Source organism: Trypanosoma brucei, chromosome 9 (assembly GCF_000002445.2).
Source record: "Trypanosoma brucei brucei TREU927 chromosome 9, whole genome shotgun sequence".
In the NCBI taxonomy this organism is placed as follows: Eukaryota; Euglenozoa; class Kinetoplastea; order Trypanosomatida; family Trypanosomatidae; genus Trypanosoma; species Trypanosoma brucei.
The window spans coordinates 617,554-633,055 of NC_007282.1; the positions used below are offsets into that span (position 1 = coordinate 617,554).

At 49.9% G+C, this 15,502-nt stretch overlaps 14 protein-coding genes across 14 annotated transcripts, besides 2 other annotated features; 1 reads left to right on the forward strand and 13 right to left on the reverse strand.

Moving 5' to 3' along the window:
• Positions 1-669: 669 nt before the first annotated feature.
• Positions 670-1,326, reverse strand: Tb09.160.1670 (hypothetical protein; the record flags this gene model as incomplete). Its single annotated transcript, XM_798513.1, has 1 exon — positions 670-1,326. The coding sequence occupies one exon, from the start codon at positions 1,324-1,326 to the stop codon at positions 670-672; it is 657 nt and encodes a 218-aa protein (XP_803606.1).
• A 244-nt stretch (positions 1,327-1,570) lies between these two features.
• Positions 1,571-1,609: a microsatellite.
• Positions 1,610-2,225: 616 nt separating this feature from the next.
• On the reverse strand, positions 2,226-2,774 carry Tb09.160.1680 (cytidine deaminase, putative; the record flags this gene model as incomplete). Its single annotated transcript, XM_798514.1, has 1 exon — positions 2,226-2,774. One exon carries the CDS (start codon positions 2,772-2,774, stop codon positions 2,226-2,228), a length of 549 nt encoding a protein of 182 aa, XP_803607.1.
• A 688-nt stretch (positions 2,775-3,462) lies between these two features.
• Positions 3,463-3,693, reverse strand: Tb09.160.1690 (hypothetical protein, conserved; the record flags this gene model as incomplete). The annotated part of the gene is made up of 1 exon (XM_798515.1): positions 3,463-3,693. The coding sequence occupies one exon, from the start codon at positions 3,691-3,693 to the stop codon at positions 3,463-3,465; it is 231 nt and encodes a 76-aa protein (XP_803608.1).
• A 71-nt stretch (positions 3,694-3,764) lies between these two features.
• Tb09.160.1700 (hypothetical protein, unlikely) lies at positions 3,765-3,872 on the reverse strand (the record flags this gene model as incomplete). Its single annotated transcript, XM_024642634.1, has 1 exon — positions 3,765-3,872. One exon carries the CDS (start codon positions 3,870-3,872, stop codon positions 3,765-3,767), a length of 108 nt encoding a protein of 35 aa, XP_024498421.1.
• Positions 3,873-4,121: 249 nt separating this feature from the next.
• On the reverse strand, positions 4,122-5,252 carry Tb09.160.1710 (hypothetical protein, conserved; the record flags this gene model as incomplete). Its single annotated transcript, XM_798517.1, has 1 exon — positions 4,122-5,252. The coding sequence occupies one exon, from the start codon at positions 5,250-5,252 to the stop codon at positions 4,122-4,124; it is 1,131 nt and encodes a 376-aa protein (XP_803610.1).
• Positions 5,253-5,374: 122 nt separating this feature from the next.
• Positions 5,375-5,575, reverse strand: Tb09.160.1720 (hypothetical protein, unlikely; the record flags this gene model as incomplete). Its single annotated transcript, XM_798518.1, has 1 exon — positions 5,375-5,575. The coding sequence occupies one exon, from the start codon at positions 5,573-5,575 to the stop codon at positions 5,375-5,377; it is 201 nt and encodes a 66-aa protein (XP_803611.1).
• Positions 5,576-5,694: 119 nt separating this feature from the next.
• On the reverse strand, positions 5,695-6,039 carry Tb09.160.1730 (hypothetical protein, unlikely; the record flags this gene model as incomplete). Its single annotated transcript, XM_798519.1, has 1 exon — positions 5,695-6,039. One exon carries the CDS (start codon positions 6,037-6,039, stop codon positions 5,695-5,697), a length of 345 nt encoding a protein of 114 aa, XP_803612.1.
• A 149-nt stretch (positions 6,040-6,188) lies between these two features.
• Tb09.160.1740 (hypothetical protein, conserved) lies at positions 6,189-7,475 on the reverse strand (the record flags this gene model as incomplete). Its single annotated transcript, XM_798520.1, has 1 exon — positions 6,189-7,475. One exon carries the CDS (start codon positions 7,473-7,475, stop codon positions 6,189-6,191), a length of 1,287 nt encoding a protein of 428 aa, XP_803613.1.
• Positions 7,476-7,610: 135 nt separating this feature from the next.
• Positions 7,611-7,634: a sequence feature (AT_rich).
• A 16-nt stretch (positions 7,635-7,650) lies between these two features.
• On the reverse strand, positions 7,651-7,932 carry Tb09.160.1750 (hypothetical protein, unlikely; the record flags this gene model as incomplete). The annotated part of the gene is made up of 1 exon (XM_798521.1): positions 7,651-7,932. The coding sequence occupies one exon, from the start codon at positions 7,930-7,932 to the stop codon at positions 7,651-7,653; it is 282 nt and encodes a 93-aa protein (XP_803614.1).
• Positions 7,933-8,068: 136 nt separating this feature from the next.
• On the reverse strand, positions 8,069-9,274 carry Tb09.160.1760 (hypothetical protein, conserved; the record flags this gene model as incomplete). Its single annotated transcript, XM_798522.1, has 1 exon — positions 8,069-9,274. The coding sequence occupies one exon, from the start codon at positions 9,272-9,274 to the stop codon at positions 8,069-8,071; it is 1,206 nt and encodes a 401-aa protein (XP_803615.1).
• A 131-nt stretch (positions 9,275-9,405) lies between these two features.
• On the forward strand, positions 9,406-9,594 carry Tb09.160.1770 (hypothetical protein, unlikely; the record flags this gene model as incomplete). The annotated part of the gene is made up of 1 exon (XM_798523.1): positions 9,406-9,594. The coding sequence occupies one exon, from the start codon at positions 9,406-9,408 to the stop codon at positions 9,592-9,594; it is 189 nt and encodes a 62-aa protein (XP_803616.1).
• Positions 9,595-9,813: 219 nt separating this feature from the next.
• Positions 9,814-12,885, reverse strand: Tb09.160.1780 (protein kinase, putative; the record flags this gene model as incomplete). Its single annotated transcript, XM_798524.1, has 1 exon — positions 9,814-12,885. The coding sequence occupies one exon, from the start codon at positions 12,883-12,885 to the stop codon at positions 9,814-9,816; it is 3,072 nt and encodes a 1,023-aa protein (XP_803617.1).
• A 506-nt stretch (positions 12,886-13,391) lies between these two features.
• On the reverse strand, positions 13,392-15,092 carry Tb09.160.1790 (hypothetical protein, conserved; the record flags this gene model as incomplete). Its single annotated transcript, XM_798525.1, has 1 exon — positions 13,392-15,092. One exon carries the CDS (start codon positions 15,090-15,092, stop codon positions 13,392-13,394), a length of 1,701 nt encoding a protein of 566 aa, XP_803618.1.
• A 223-nt stretch (positions 15,093-15,315) lies between these two features.
• Positions 15,316-15,459, reverse strand: Tb09.160.1800 (hypothetical protein, unlikely; the record flags this gene model as incomplete). Its single annotated transcript, XM_798526.1, has 1 exon — positions 15,316-15,459. One exon carries the CDS (start codon positions 15,457-15,459, stop codon positions 15,316-15,318), a length of 144 nt encoding a protein of 47 aa, XP_803619.1.
• Positions 15,460-15,502: the final 43 nt, after the last annotated feature.

Sequence of the window (15,502 nt, forward strand, 5' to 3'; positions counted from 1 at the left end):
CCAGATGAATCCAGCAGAAGGGTGACAATGAGAAGAGGAAGCAGCACTGGCACTGAGAAAAAATACAGTCAGCACATGTCCGCCAACGACTGGCCTTACATGCGGATTCACACACACAACACACGCTCTTATCCTTGTCGACGTTAACCAATAAATAGCAAAAAAAAGGTAACCAAACGAAACGTACTGAGGTACGACTTTGGTGTCCAGTGAGTTTTGCTACAACTATGGTTGAAAAAAAAAAAACAGTACGTAACTCCAAAACATGAAAACACACACACACACGTTCGCAGCGGCCAAACCAACAAAAAATCGCGCAGAGATCTGAAACATATCATCCAAGGCAACACACGGACAGTGAACTAAAATAAAAAAGTATTATAAGATAATTCGGCAGCCAGGAAAGCATGTGCCTTACACCCACACGACAACAGAGCTCTGTGGGTTGGAAACCCCTGTACGACTGTGTACACAGACCCCATGCCCCACCACCGCATACCCAAATCCCCCTAATATCTGTTCCCATTTGTTATTCCAAACCCGCCTTCCGAGGTAGTGCACTAACTTACTCGAGGCATAGTGTGAAGACCGGTGTTGCTCAGGGGTTGGTGGGGCTGGGGAGAAAACCCATGTTCCCGTCGGCCCAGGCAGAGGAAGAAGAGCATAAAGCTAATTCTCCCACGAAATTCTACTTCCCAGACTTGAGGGGCACGACCGGCACCGAGGTAAGGTAGCAAAAGACTCCTCGTAAGGCATTGGCGACAGAAATACATTTGATTCCCGCCGCCGCCGGCGCCAGTGCGGCTGTAAACTTCGGGGGTACTGTTGGTGGGAGTCACCCGTCTGCTTTTCCTCAACTTCTGTATTGTCAGCGAACCCCTCGGCAAGGGGGCACTCATTAAGCAACCGCCAGTACGGCGAGTCCTGAGTAATGCAACGCTGCTCCCGTATGCATATCCGCCGTCCAGCTGCCTTTGTGAAGGCTGTGGGAACCCAAATTGTGATAGCTGGTATATCATGATTATCACCACTCTCCACGTCGATGTTGATCTCGTTCTCAGCGGCGGCATAAAATGCAGTAACGCCCTCTGTAGCGCAGCTTCCGGGCGACTGCATCTTTCCAAAGAACTCCCCATCACAGGATCCACATAGAGAAGGCGACTTTTTGTGAACAGGGGACAAGAAGTCAGCAGCAAAGGCGGCGTCTGCATCACCGCGGTCCACAGTAAATCCGTCTGCAGCCGCCGACTGTACGGCAACCTCTCGTTCCCGGGAGTATTCACCACCACCTGCGTCCAGTTGGACATTCTCTTTCGCTTCCTCCATATGGCTTTTAGAAGTTTTGAATAGTAAGGAATGCCTTCTACTGCGAAGCGAGGCTGGCGCTGACGCCGGCGGCTGTAGCAAGAAAAGGAAAGAGAAAGCACAGCTCGAAAGCTCTTTTTTCTTGTGCGGGCCCAAATGTGTGTCATGTGATGCAACAGGGCTGGGGTTACGGGGACAAGTGCTATCCAAAATACAGTGGAATCACTTCAAATACCTGCCCAGCGCATACATCCACCCACACAATTATGTATATATATATATATATATATATATATACATATATCGACTGCTACGTCCACAATCAACTTTTTTCTGTGAAACAATCCAAAACGGTATAATAAGCAGCAGCAAAAGAAAAAGAATCGCGGGAAAGTTGCTGCGGACGAACCAAGCACCCAGCTAGATGGCCCCTCAGCCACGTGCCGGAAGAAGCGAGATGAGGAAATTTTGTGTTCATTAAGGAAGGATCCAATCCCGAATCTTCTCCTCGGTTCCTCACTTTTCAACGCAACACAGTCACGGTGTTAAGAAATCCTGACCACCCTCCTGTCTATCACGTTAAGAGGATTGAAAATGTTACAACGCCTTTCATTGTTTCGCTCAAACTATAGTTACCAACTGTTGGGTGAACGATTGTTACTCGCATCCCTGCTGCTCATTCACACCCAAGTCCTTTCGTGTAGACTCAGTGAAGCCAACCTGTGAAAAGGTGGGAAACAGTCCTTGAACGAGGCTCGCACGTGCAGTGAGAAAACACACTACTTATCATCTGGGGGTACGTAATGATGAGCCCAGTTGCTTCATCGTGCATATGTGCTCAGAAGATTATCGCAGCATTAGATGAAGCACTCCAATTTATTCACTCCCGCACTTCTCTCGCCCCCTCAGAAACCGTTTACTCAGAAAGTTCCTGGACACCTTGAGTGTTCTCCTGTCGCAAGTGCGGCCACGTCCATGCCGATACTGCTTGGTCCGAACGGTTGCGGCAGCAACTCTGAAAGTCGAAAGAGCCTCGCGTGCTCCTGGTCAAAAGTAACAAGGACAACAAGAAAGTCGTTCATATTTCCCGATAAATCAGCAACTTCAGCGAGCAGCTGCCGGCAGAATCCACATGGAGGGACTGTGGCATCAGCCGCTGCGGCAGCGGCAGTGGGTAGCACACTGCGGCCGTAAATAGCAACCGCTTGCGCGGTACGATACCCATCCATGTTAGCCTTCACAATAGCACAAGCCTCGGCACATGTCCCCTTGTAAACACAAGTTTCGTAATTGCAACCCGAAGTAACCTTCCCGTCGTCGTGGAGGAGCGCAGCACCCACCGCAAAGTTAGAATATGGACAGTAACTTCGCTGGTGGGCACTAACTGCGGTGCGTCCAGCTTGCTGCAGCCCCTCTGGAAGTTGAGATAGTAGCTTCAAGCAACCGGTCTTCAATGATGAGCATTGCATTGTGACGCGATGCTTCTCCCTATAGTAGTGTCTAAACACGTGGCCGTAACAAAATGGGGAAAAATAGGAAAAGATTGCAATGTCGTTCGTTACCGTAACCCCCCCCCCCTGCCTTCGACAACGTTTTTACACACCAGAAAACAGAGAGTGCCATTGGCCGTGGCAAAGCGACACCTTCTAGTGATTCGCACGCATATTCCCACACAGTTCTTATAAATGATGCCGCGACCATCTCCTAAAAAGCCCAAATACCCACCAGCCGCAGGGTTGAGTCGCGGCGACATTAAAAGGAAGATGAGCTTACACAGTGGTGCAGTTCCCCCATCAATTGTACATATGGAAAATACATCTGAAGTACGGGGGGAAATCGCAGCAAAAAACACAGATACCTTTACGCTTCTACATGTTCACAGGCAAAATAAGAACAAATACCGCGGTGTCTTCCCACAAACTTCGTCCAACCACACACGCACATCACATCAATGCGTCATCGGTGAAGATAACCCACTCCCCCCATAACCTTTCGCGTATTCGCGCACAACCAGCCTATTTGCGCCTCTGAGTGCCGGCTAACAGATGTTACCACCGAAGGGAGGTACTCAATTCGCATATCCGATACCCTCGAGCTACAGAAAGACGTACTCGAGGGTGGTGTGTGACGAAATCACATGCACTGCCGAGGCCCAGCCTATGATCCAGCGGCCGAAGTGGGCGCTTGGCCTCCTGAAGTGTTCTCAGCATTTCTCTCCCTCTGTTTCCGGGAGGCCCACAAGGCGAAATACTCGCATGCGTTCTCTGGCCGCTCTAAAATCACATCGGCAATGAGAAGTTCAAGCATTCCTCGTACATTGTGCGAGTGCAGGTACTCCTGGTCCCTCTGAATGCTACTGATGCTTCCCACACTGCTCTTAGAACTCATCCCCCCAGCGAAATCCCCTGAAACTTTTTCTAATTGATGATGCCCTCGAGCACGCTACCTTTGCTCTTTCCCTACTGCTGCTGATAGTACGCTTCACATGACAGAAAAAAAAGGTAAGGTAGGTAAAGACACTCCTCAATAACAACACATTCGGCATGTCCGCACATAACTGCTTTCATCACGCTATGATTTTTTCCACCCCAATGGCAACTAGAACAACACAGGTCGCCAATAAATTGGTCAGCCTTTTATTCACATAGAATTTCCCCGTAAAATATCGGTTGACACACAAGCGGACACACAACACCAGTCACCGACAGATTTCAGGGAGGTCACAACATAATGAAATCTAAAGCCAATAAAACACAGAAGAAACGTATCTCAGGTAATGTCGTGGCGTCCACCCCTTCAGGTTCCTGCCATCAGCTTTAGCGCTTTTTACCTATTGGTGGTAGTTTCCCCTCAGAAGTAGGCGGTGGAACGGGGGTGGGTTGTACTCCCGATTGCGTTCCGGGCATGTGCGAGGCGGCGAATTTGGGCTTTGCGGAATCCAGCATTGATTCGGGGAGTGGAGGGGGTGGGGGAATAGTTTTCCCGTACGATCGCACGTAGTAACCGAGGTCCTTATCAAAGGACACACCGCACGACGCACACTTTTTGCTTGCTTTTGGTCCCTCAAAAATAGAGGTATTTCCGCGGCCGTGTTTACAGGACTTTACGATCTGCTCTTGCTCCTTCAAATGACGAACCATTTGCCTCTCATACTTCTGTCTCAACTTTCCTTCCACCCTCTCGCGCTCCTCACGCAGAATCACCTGCTCTGGACTATTATAGAAATTCTCGTAAGCTATTCGCTCCGCTTCCTCGCGCTCTTCCCGCTCTTTTCTCCACAACTCTTCCCACGCATCGCTCTCCTCTGCCACCACCCCGCGCCGGTACCGCACCTCAGTTCCCATTACAAATGCGCATGCGGCACGGACGGTGTTTTCTTGCTCCCTCTTCCATTCCTCGAAAGCCCGCAAGTACTCCCCATACGCGGCCTTCTCCTCTACCTCCCGCCGCCACTCTGCACGGCCTTCTTCGCGCAGGGCCTCCTCAAGGGCATATCGACGTTGATCCTCGATTGCCTCTCTGTCCTTCAGACGTTCAATAAAATACAACAGCTCCCTTCCCCTCGCCAACTTCTTGCATTTCTCGACGTTACGCGTCGCTAGTGCTTCAAAAAAAAATAGTGCTTGCTCGACGAGGCGCTCACGCGCGTCGGCCTCCATACGCTCTACATCCGACAACTCATCAGCCATTTTCATCCTTAAATACTCCCGCAACGCATCCTCCCTGATGGCACACAGCTCCTGTGGCTCAAACATGCGGCGAACCGCCAGGCCAGGATGTGAGGTCTTGAGTTTAGAATGGCTCCCCGACAACGAATGAACCGCAGCAGTGGACACCAGAAGCAGCGGAGCAGAGGCGACAAGGGTGACATCCGGGCCCGAAGGCACACCCACATTAGAGCGCACGACCACATTTTGCGAATCACGGCCAGGGGGAAAAACCGACATGAGGCACCTGCACCTCACTAGCTTTGGAAACGAAAAAAAACCGGGAAAAAAACGTGAAAGCAGCACCAGGAAAAGAAATGAGGGACCTACAAAAAAAACAGAACCAATGATGTACAAAGACGTCACAGGTCCTTCCCATTCAGCCAGCTGGGCAAATCGAGCACCTGGGTGCAATACAGTTCACCTGCTTCCAATGCTGAAAAAATCGCACCAGCGCGCCCAGCCGTAAGGCTCAAAAATCCCTCCCTCTTTCCGGAAACCACGGGTGAAAACCAGCAACAACGTACTTTGTCCCACAAATGAACTAAACCCCGGTCATTCATTCACAAATATACACAAAAGTGAATGAAGCGAAGCCTGCGAACACGCTACGCGTTTGCGCCATAGGCAACCGCACATATTACGCATCAACCTTTCCTTCGTACCCAGTCGCTGCGCCAACTCAACATGAAGTGGCCCTGACATCGCTGTTTGGTGGGTGCGAAAAATTGGTGCTCAGCACCCACAACACAAATGAATGAGGGAACAATAAATAAAAATAAAAATGCACAATACGCGGCAGAACACCATACAGCACAGTCGGACGCAACATTTCCTCCACCAGAGTCAACGGCACTTCCTCGCATACACTCACCTTAGTGGGCATTAACCACAGTAAGAACAGCATAAAGAGAGGGGAAAGCAACGAGCAGATCCTCGATTCGAGTAAACACGAGAAGGGTGAAGAAGGGGTGAGCTCACCTGGGAGACATTGCATTAATACACTGCTAGCGAGAGGACGTGTCATCAGAGCAACAAAATCAGTTGCTTATAAGTAAGAAGAGGAAAACACCCCCGGACGCGTCTCTGTATGGTTAGTGCCAAGTTTCTGACAGCATCCTGAGCAAATGACGAGGCAATATTGCGTGGCACAACTTTCCTACCAGCGCCGTGCCATCAAACGATTTTGTCAATCGGCGGGGCGGAAGCCCGATCGCAGCGGAAAACCTCTATCAGGTCGTTCAACAGTTCCAACCTTCTCATCTGCGTGCCCCCTTCCAGGGTGTAGAGCCGAACACCATTTGAGATGAATGCATCCGACGAAAGAAGCCCTGCGGGGTCATTTCGCAAATAATCCTCCATCGTTCTGATGGTGCCACCCAACATGGTCGCTGGCGCCTTACCTCGCAACGCTTCATATGGCATCGTCACCACGTGGGAGGTTGTTGCGTTAACGAGGAGTTGATGAAAGGCATGCCGACAGAGCTCGGATAATGCAAGTGCATCGCAACCATCGGCAACGAATTTTAGTTGCCGGTTAGAAACCGTGGGCACATCAGTCGACATTAGTTGCGACGCACCCAGAGCGCAGTAGTACTCTCGACTCTTCGTCGCCACATCACAAAACACTTTCATTGAGTCCTGAACCTTACCGTTAAACGACAACCATATGCCCGTGTTGAAATCTACAAGGCATTCGTGAAAGTTCTGCACACAAGGAGCAGCTTCACTAACGTTAATACTGGCAATACTTTGGTAAATGCTATTTGCAAAGGAAGCATTGCCACAAAATAAGGCCAGCGCTGCAAACTGGTGAAGGTGCAACATGCGCCGGAGCAGCGCGTAGGATCCCATGTCGTCGCCGTCGGCGTTTCCCTCCACCGCAATGAGTTCATTGTATATTCGAAGCGCTTCTGAATACTGTTCTACTTGATAGTGGCTCACAACCAATGCACGCTGCACTCGCTTGATGCGAGCTACCCAAACTGCAGATGCATATTTTCCCAGATTCTCTCTGCAATCCCGTAAGAGAGCGTAGAGTCGCTGCTGAGAATCCATCTTCGTGCCGATATACAACGGAATAATGGCGCTAATAAAGCGAAGGGAAAACGGAACAGTAGACTCACTCGTTTTCGGGTCAATATACCGCTCACTGTTCAGGTCACCTAAAGATTCTACCAGTTTCTTCGCCACGTTGTAGCGCTGCATGTGAAAATTCGCAGTTACCTGCACAAGAATGAACTGCAACCTCCTTGACAATCCCTCAGCCGTTTCTTCCGTTGCCGCAGCACTCAGTCGCTCTGCGAGCTCCGCAACGGCGCTCCAATTTCCGTCGGCAGCCAAACACCGCAGACCCGCCTCGTTATGAGGCACACTGTCCAAACCGCGGTCGCAGCGTACTGAGTCCTCCGCTACGGTGCCTAGGAATGACCGTGCGGACTGCAACGCTGACGGCTGTGGCATCCTGCACTTTTTCCACCACACCACTAATTGTCTCCCCTTCTTTGTTTTATCCCCTATTACCCTCCGGCACAAAGCTCTTCTGGAACGCTCTTTTGTACCGCCAGTGTTGTACAGTGCCAAGAAGTTGCCCCAGGGATAAAAATATATATATTTTTTTTACAAGAAGAGTTGAAGTTCATAGAATACCCAACAAGCTCAAAGGAGAGAGCCTGCCGCGGGAGACAGCGGAAATGCACAACCGAAAACAACATTGCTGACAACAAAAAACAAGGCGGGAAATATATTTAATTAGCAGTGCAGAGGACTCGAAAAATAAAAAAAATAACAATGGTGAAAGTGAAGCAAAGTAGGAAAGCACACGGACGAAAATAACAAAACGAGAACAAACAAACGAAAAAAGAACTGTATGAAATAATGTGATAAAGTGAATGCAAAAAATTGAAAATAGGGCGGGCATATCTCGTGGATCTAAACCGGGTAGCAGCTGAAAAGCACTAGTGAGGGCCAATCCTTCACCCAGAGCGTCTGAGCCTCATACTTGCTACCCAGTGCCCTGCCAAAAGCAGAAAACGAGCACGTGACTCCCCGAAGTTTCACCGCTGGCTGGATGCAACAGTACACTTCACAAACGCTCTTATATTGCTTGTTGGCGAGTAACAGTGCTCCACAACGGGCACCATGCTGTTGCCCTCGTCATCTCGTTCTGTAGGCCACTTTGAACCAAATTTTAAGAGAAGCTTCAGAAACTCAACAACACTCCTCTTCCGTAAGCCAAGTACACACCACATTGCGGGAGTGCGTCCCGCATTGTCCTTGTCGTCCACGTGTTGATGGAGCCCGTAGTGCTGGAAGAAATCCAATAGCAGTTCCTTGCAGCCAAGGCGTGCCGCGTGATGGAGTGCAGTGGCTCCGTGGCTGTCAGGGCGCCACACAACCTTCTTGCCCAAGGTGTGAACAAGTAGCTGCAGGACGGCGGTGAATCCTGCTTCAGCGGCGGGGTAGAGGGCCTCAACAGCGACCTCATGTGATGCTAATCCGTGGAGTTGCATAAAATACCGAAGGGAATCCGCGTGTCCGTACAGGGCAGCACGCTGAACACAACGCACGGCGTTTTCCTCCGCAGGCCCCAACGCACAGAAAGGATGTGAAGTATCCAACCAATGCAAAACAGGAACTGAACCGTACACGAACGCCGTTTCGTACACACTGAGCGACTGCCCCAAAGGCTCAAGGTCCGGATGCGTGTGTTGTCCTAATATGGCGGCCGCTCCAAAGCGTCGCACCAGGGCAGCAATAAATTCAACATGACCCTTTTTTGCAGCAATATGCGAAAGGTAATTCCCTTCACCATCAGGCAGGGTGAAGGTGATTATGTCCAACGGAACTTGTTCGAACGCACATGAGGGCCCTAGAGCATAATTCGTTACATGTACACCCCGAGGCAAAAGAATCCCACCTTCAGCCATACCAAGTAGAGGGATGCTTCCAAGTTCTGCTGCGAAGTGAGCCACCGTGTAGTTTTCCAACGCCCGGTAGCCTCCGGGAAGCTGTGCTTCACTAAGTTTTTTATTGAGCAACTGCACCTCATACAAGTGATAGCGTCCGGCGCACTGATTAGTCGCCGTTGCCGGTGTCACACCACCCTGCCCAGTAGTGGCGACTGCCTCAATGAGCAGAGAGCGCTCATACCATCGATGTAGCACGTCAGCAAAGCAAGAAGCTGAGTTATTTTGCAATGTCTCCTCGACGAAACTGCGGCACCGCTGTGGCTGGCAAAGTTGGACAATCGTACGTCTCATATCCCAAAGCTACGAGAACCCCATCCTTTGAAACCCACGGGTCACACAGAAAGAGAGGACGAGGAATTGTAAATGAAGAAGAGTGCGGGGGAAAAAAACGACAGTCAAATGGTGAGCGACAACACAAGACCATGGCAATCAATGATCATGAAAAAAAAAATATGGTGGCAACAACTGAAATCATACCCACCACCCCCGACACACACACACACACTGCAACGTTAACTTGGCCATGTCGTATAAAGAGCCTCCCATCGCAGAATGAGAACCCCCAACCACAACGAGTTCAACAGCATGATGTCTACACTGATGCGTGCTGAACGCAGCGTACACGCAAAGCGTTCCACGGCGTAGTCACTTCACCAAACAACTAAAGATAAACATTACCGATTACATACTACGAACGAACAAGAAGAAATGTACCGTCAGAGAGAAAAAACTAAATGTAAAAGTGAAACAAAAATGGAACATTAAAAAAAAAAGCAACAGTTTCTGTACGTTCGCGGCTACACATTAGCACCAACCATGAGTACGTTTGCCTACGAATGGGGTTGTGTGGTGATGGTAAGCGAACTCACATACTGCTTCTCCCTGCTAAATATATCAGGTAGTGACTCCACCTCAGCACTGCAACTGCTACTGAATAGGCGGTGCAACAGAAGGTCAGCCGCAGTCGCTCTCCCTTCAGGTTGGAGGCAGAAACACATGCGTAAGAAATCACAGAGGACAGGGTTGCTTGTAAGTCCATCTACGTAGTAATCAACATCTGTCATATCTGCTAGCATGTGGGGAGTCTCCATAAATAAGGGTGGGCAGTCAAAGAGCTCAGCTGCTACACAACCAACTGACCAAATATCGCATGGGCTGCAGTGATCCTCACCACGGTACACCTCAGGCGCCATGTACCGCAACGTGCCCTGTACGTCCTCGCTTCCAACCCCTTGGCGGGCCGTTCCAAAATCAGTGATTTTCACAACGTCGCCCTTTATCAGAATATTCTGCGGCTTCACATCACGGTGTGCCACCCCACGCGCGTGCAAATAGGTCAGTGCTGTGAGCAGCTGCCGAAGGACCTTGATAACCGTCAGGTCTGGTGGCTTCTGACTTCGGCCGTATATGATGTCGCCCAGTGAACAACAACAAAGCTCCATGAAGAGGTTCACACTGTTTTCTTTCCGCTCACAGTGAAAGTAGTGAACAATATTTGGGTGATTCAGGCTACACATTATCTTAATTTCATTAAGTAAGGCGTTAATAGACTCCTCTAAGTCCTCCGTAAAGTAAAACATCTTCACTGCCATCTTCCCCCCTGTCAAATCACTGGTGGCCTCATATACGGCACCGAAAGAACCTCGACCAAGCAGCACACCTTTCGTCCACGGTGAGTCTTGCCTCAGTGTCAGAATACGTTCTCGCTCCTCCTGCGCGGTAGCTGCATTCTTCCGCAGTGACACTGCAGTGCCGATCGCCATCAATACCTTACGGACTTCAGTACTCGATATGGGGGTGTTTATAACGTACTGAAACCCCTCTAACGCAAGGCGTACACCCGGTTCAGAGATGGGGACAACAATAATATCGTAACTGAGGGAATGTACTAAATCCTGCACCGAGTTTAGCCATCCACGATCGCATACAATCACATCGATATCACTTGGTGATGACTGCAAGCGCTTCTCTAACTCGCATCGCTCCCGGACACTTGTCAGAGAAACAAACATCGTCCTGAGCAGGATCATAGAAATATTGTGTTGGTCCACAAGGTTTGTTATCAGCGTCAGCACATTCACAGTGCAATTCACGATGGCACGGGTTTGATCGATAACGTAGCGTTCATTCAGTGCGTCAGCTGGTCGGAAGGTTGCGTCATCAATGTCCTCCAGTGCGGCTGTGATTTGGCAAGGAAATCGGAATACAACGGTGCCGTCGTCCTCGCGAATACTTCCACAGGTACTGCGCAAGTGGGGCAGCAATTTCTCGCGTAACTCGCTTATCTGGGCTGTGCTTGGCGCTGCCTGGGCAACAGGAGTTGCGACAATCTGTAGAGCAAAGGTATTCCTGGAAGAGTTCAAAATCTGCAACCTCAAATGGCATGGGACACGCAGACTATTCAGCAACGTGGCGACAGCTTCCGGGATACATGGATGGAGACAAAGCGTGCCGGGAAACAGCGAATCAACGCTCGTCTTGTGATCAAGTGGAGACAAGCGGAGCATCTGCCCCAGAAGCTGTTCTGAAGATGTCCACTCCCATTCTGCTAGCATCCCTCGCGCCAACTCCTCCACTTGCTTCCCGTACCCATATTCCAAGAATGACTGAAGAGGACCAATAACGGACAATCCTCTTGGCGTAACGGCTTTTCCTTCTAAGATCTCAGATAACGATAAGTTTACTTCCGACACCACGTAGTCGCGAATGTAGGTGCGGTACTCCCCCAAATTGTCCTTTGCATTAGCACAAATAAGAATCCTCCCAATTAAGGACCCCTCCTGGTTCAATATGGGGACAGCGACAGTGAACAATGTGACGGGAACTGTGGCAAAGGCACGCAGCTTCAGTTTGAGTACCTCACCTGAAAACACCTGGAGAGGTGCTAAGTCTCGCTCAATGTCCCCTGTTGGGGTTATAACCAAGTCGGAGAGCGGTTTTCCGACACATCCAGACTCGAGAAACCCTGTCACAACCTCGGCGGCCATGTTCCACCGGGTTATACGGTATTTGTCATCGAAGCCAATCATCACGACCTGGGCGTCAACGTGCTTTCCTTCAATGTAACCCAATGCGTTGCCGTAGGGGATTGTGTAGTAGCCGTTCTTTGTATTATGTCCACGAGTAACCTGCGGAACCGCCGCCCCGGCCGACGGCCCCGTTGTACTGAGGTCTCCTTCAGACGATGCGGAAGAAAGCAGCACGGTGTACATGCGCTCTTCAAGAATCCAGGTGTGGAGCACCTTCAGTGCCTTCGCCGATGTGACAAAGAGGTAAAGGAATCCACAACTAACAACACTCACAAGGAGAAACGCAGTCAACCCTACCAGTAACCCCACGGTGGTTGAGGGTGACAGTGTCGGCAGCGTCACCAACACAACGAGGGTGAAGACAACGGAAGCCGCAAAAATCGCAATAACAAGTATAAATGCAACAGAGCTGTATGAAACTGCCTCCCTGAGTAGAACTGACATGAAAGGAAACTCAACATAAGCACATCGCATCCGCTGTGCGACCTCCTCTGCTAAACGCATCACCGGTACCCTCCAGTTCAATGATTGAGGGCCAACCACAACAATGTCACCCAAAAAAAGATGGCCCATTCGCTTAATCCGTTCATAAATTTCCCAGTCTATACTTCGTTTCTCATCGTTTGTACGGTAAGCGGAGGCAGGTACCCTGCACAGAACGCTGACTATAGTTTGAATACTGTGGTACGTAGCGAAGGCCTGCTTTGCCTCTTCACACTTGCCATCCGTGTACACACGCTCAAGTGAGGTAAAGAAATTTTCAACCATATCTGGTAGGGAAAGAATGCTCTCTTGCACATACTGTCTGTCGTCATCTGACGCTAAAATGGGGTGAGGCAACATCTTTGCTATTCGATCACATGTTGGTCCCATTAAGAAAGGTGTAAACGCAGTGGAGATTAACAACGGAGAAAAAAAACGAACAGGGCAAAGGCAATGAGAGAAAAACCAACTACGTGTTAAGCAATATTGGGGAGGCAAGTGAAAAACAAACTGTTGTTAAAGTTACATCATGCGAGTGATTCTGGCGGCGCCACTTGCTATTAACGCCCGCCCACCACCAAATTTAGCCGTGTAAGCGGTAATTGGTACATGACATCTACAACGAAGCCTTCACAAGGGAGGGAACTGCCAGTGGCCAGTAACGTGTCCCCAAGCTACTGACCCTTTCACCTAATATATTGGCGAGTGATCACGCGCGCTTGTACGACCACCCGAGGCAGCGATCACAAACTGAGGGCGGAACTGGACAATGCACCCCTCCATCATTCTACCAGCTGTCGAACACTTTAGCCGCACAGAGGGCAATAGCAACCCGTCTCGCCTCCAGATCCGTACCGGAATAACATTTTTGAAAGAGGCGGAAACCGTCCTCTCTTCTATTGCTTTTCTGTTCCCCCCCTGCTTTTGCAACTAGACTTCCGTGAAGAAGATCTCCGCTTCCTACGGCTATGGCTACGGCTACGGCTACGACTCTTTCTCTTTCTTCTCGGCTTGCCCTTTCGGCGTTTCTTCCTCGAAGGAGAACCCAGGCGCGTGCCTCTCGAACAGAGCGTAGGTCGCCGGCGGCCCATATGAGGGAACGTAGATGAAAGCTCGGGTGGTATAGGAGGACGCAGGAAGCCCATTGTCCCAAAGGAGAACCGACGTAAGTCCAGTGATGTAGGATTTACAATAGGAGGCAGGTTAGTACTGCCATTACCAAGCACATCAGCGCTTATCAGCCCATATTCTTCGCGGCGATCCACGTAGTGGTGGGTAAGTCTGTCGGAGCACGAACCGATATTGTATGTCTTATCATCGTAGCGAACAGGCAAGGTGTCTGTGTATTTGGGTACGACGGCACGCAGTGCGTCCTCGGTTACTTCATCATCATCAGAACTGTCTCCTTCTGCGACGAAAAGGTTAACCGCAGACCGGCCAACACTATATTGGCGTCTTCCCTCTCGTTTCACCCGTGGTATATTGCGAAGCAGATCATCTGGTGCAAGGCTGTCGGTAAATGGAGTTGGACTCTTCTCGCGCAGGTGATCAGCATCGTCTATGTAGTCGTCAAAAGAATCCATGCTCTCACTATCATGGTCAGCGGCTGAATGGCTGAGAAAGCGAAGGAAGTCAAACGTGTAGTTGGCAGGATCCACAAGCCCTCGGGATTGGAGAGCCTTTACGACACCCTTGACGTCCTGCTGCACCAGAGTTTCTCCAAGTCGAACGAGCTCCCAAGCACTCTCAGAACAGTTTTTCCTTTTGCGTACCATCAGCACAATGCATGAATTATGCCCCACAGTCGTCACTTGCACGGGAACAATTGCTAAGGGAAGTCTTTCATTTGCCTTTTTTACCGCATAATACACTCCTGTCGCTTCGCAGAGGGGCACCTCTTTCGTAAATAAAGTGGAGCACAAAGAAAAACCGGCGCACATCGACACTTTCTTCAAGTTTGCAACGACAGTATCACCAGCCACCACCTTCGGACCACCAGCAGGTTCGAGGAAGTTGTCTGAAACTTTACAAGCAGTGTCAACAGAAACCACATCGTGCGCCCTATGCAGGAGGCCTTTATCATTCGTCATCCTTCGCCCGACGCCAACATAATCAATCTGTCTCCCATGTTCTCTAAAAAGACAAGCTGTTGTGTCGAAAAATAATAATGGTTTACCGTCCTCAGGCAAGGGACGATAAAGGGTTATCTCAAGCTCGGTGACGTGACTGCTGATGAGTGAAGATTCGCCTTCTCCAAGAACTGGAACTGGAGATATCGCCCCTTCGGGGGAGTTAGTTCCTGACTCTGACGAAGTCATCCCCGCTTTGCTCACTTTCCTGACCGAGCCGCGTCGCTTTCCACGCCTCGACCCGGTCCGAGAGCGACGAGACGAACGACGAGACGAGCGGCGTCGCCTACCCTTTGATTTACTTCTCCGGCCACCTCTACGTTTTGTTTTAGATTTACTTTTTGATCTCCTCCGCCTCTGGCGCGGGGAACCCGCTCTCGAACCTTTTCTCGTTGGTGGCCCAGTGGGAATCTTTGTCCCACTCAGCGTCCCGGCTAAGCTCCGATCCTCGTCACTACCAAGATCCATTCCCTAAAAAATCACTAAACAAAGAGGGGGTCACGACGTATATGTGCACCCAGAGAAAGTAACACAGTCACAACCCCAGTAAAATATCGTAGTGTGAGCAATACAACTGGTTTTTAAAAAAAACGAAGCCTCGAGGGCTCAGCTCGTCCGTCCCTACAAAAACAACATGCGCTAAGACAAGAGAACTTTTGCTTAGCCACGGCGAACAAGAAGTTGCTGAAGTTCACATAACACAACCGGAAAAAGCAAAAGTGAAAAAAAGTGGTAACAAAAAAACGGAAAAAATAAATACAAAAAATGGGTAAACTTTCCATGAACCGTAAGCACGAACTACACATAATTGAGCATACAAAATAAACATATGCATTATAAACACCTGGAACAAAATAAACAGCAGTGCAAGACACCGG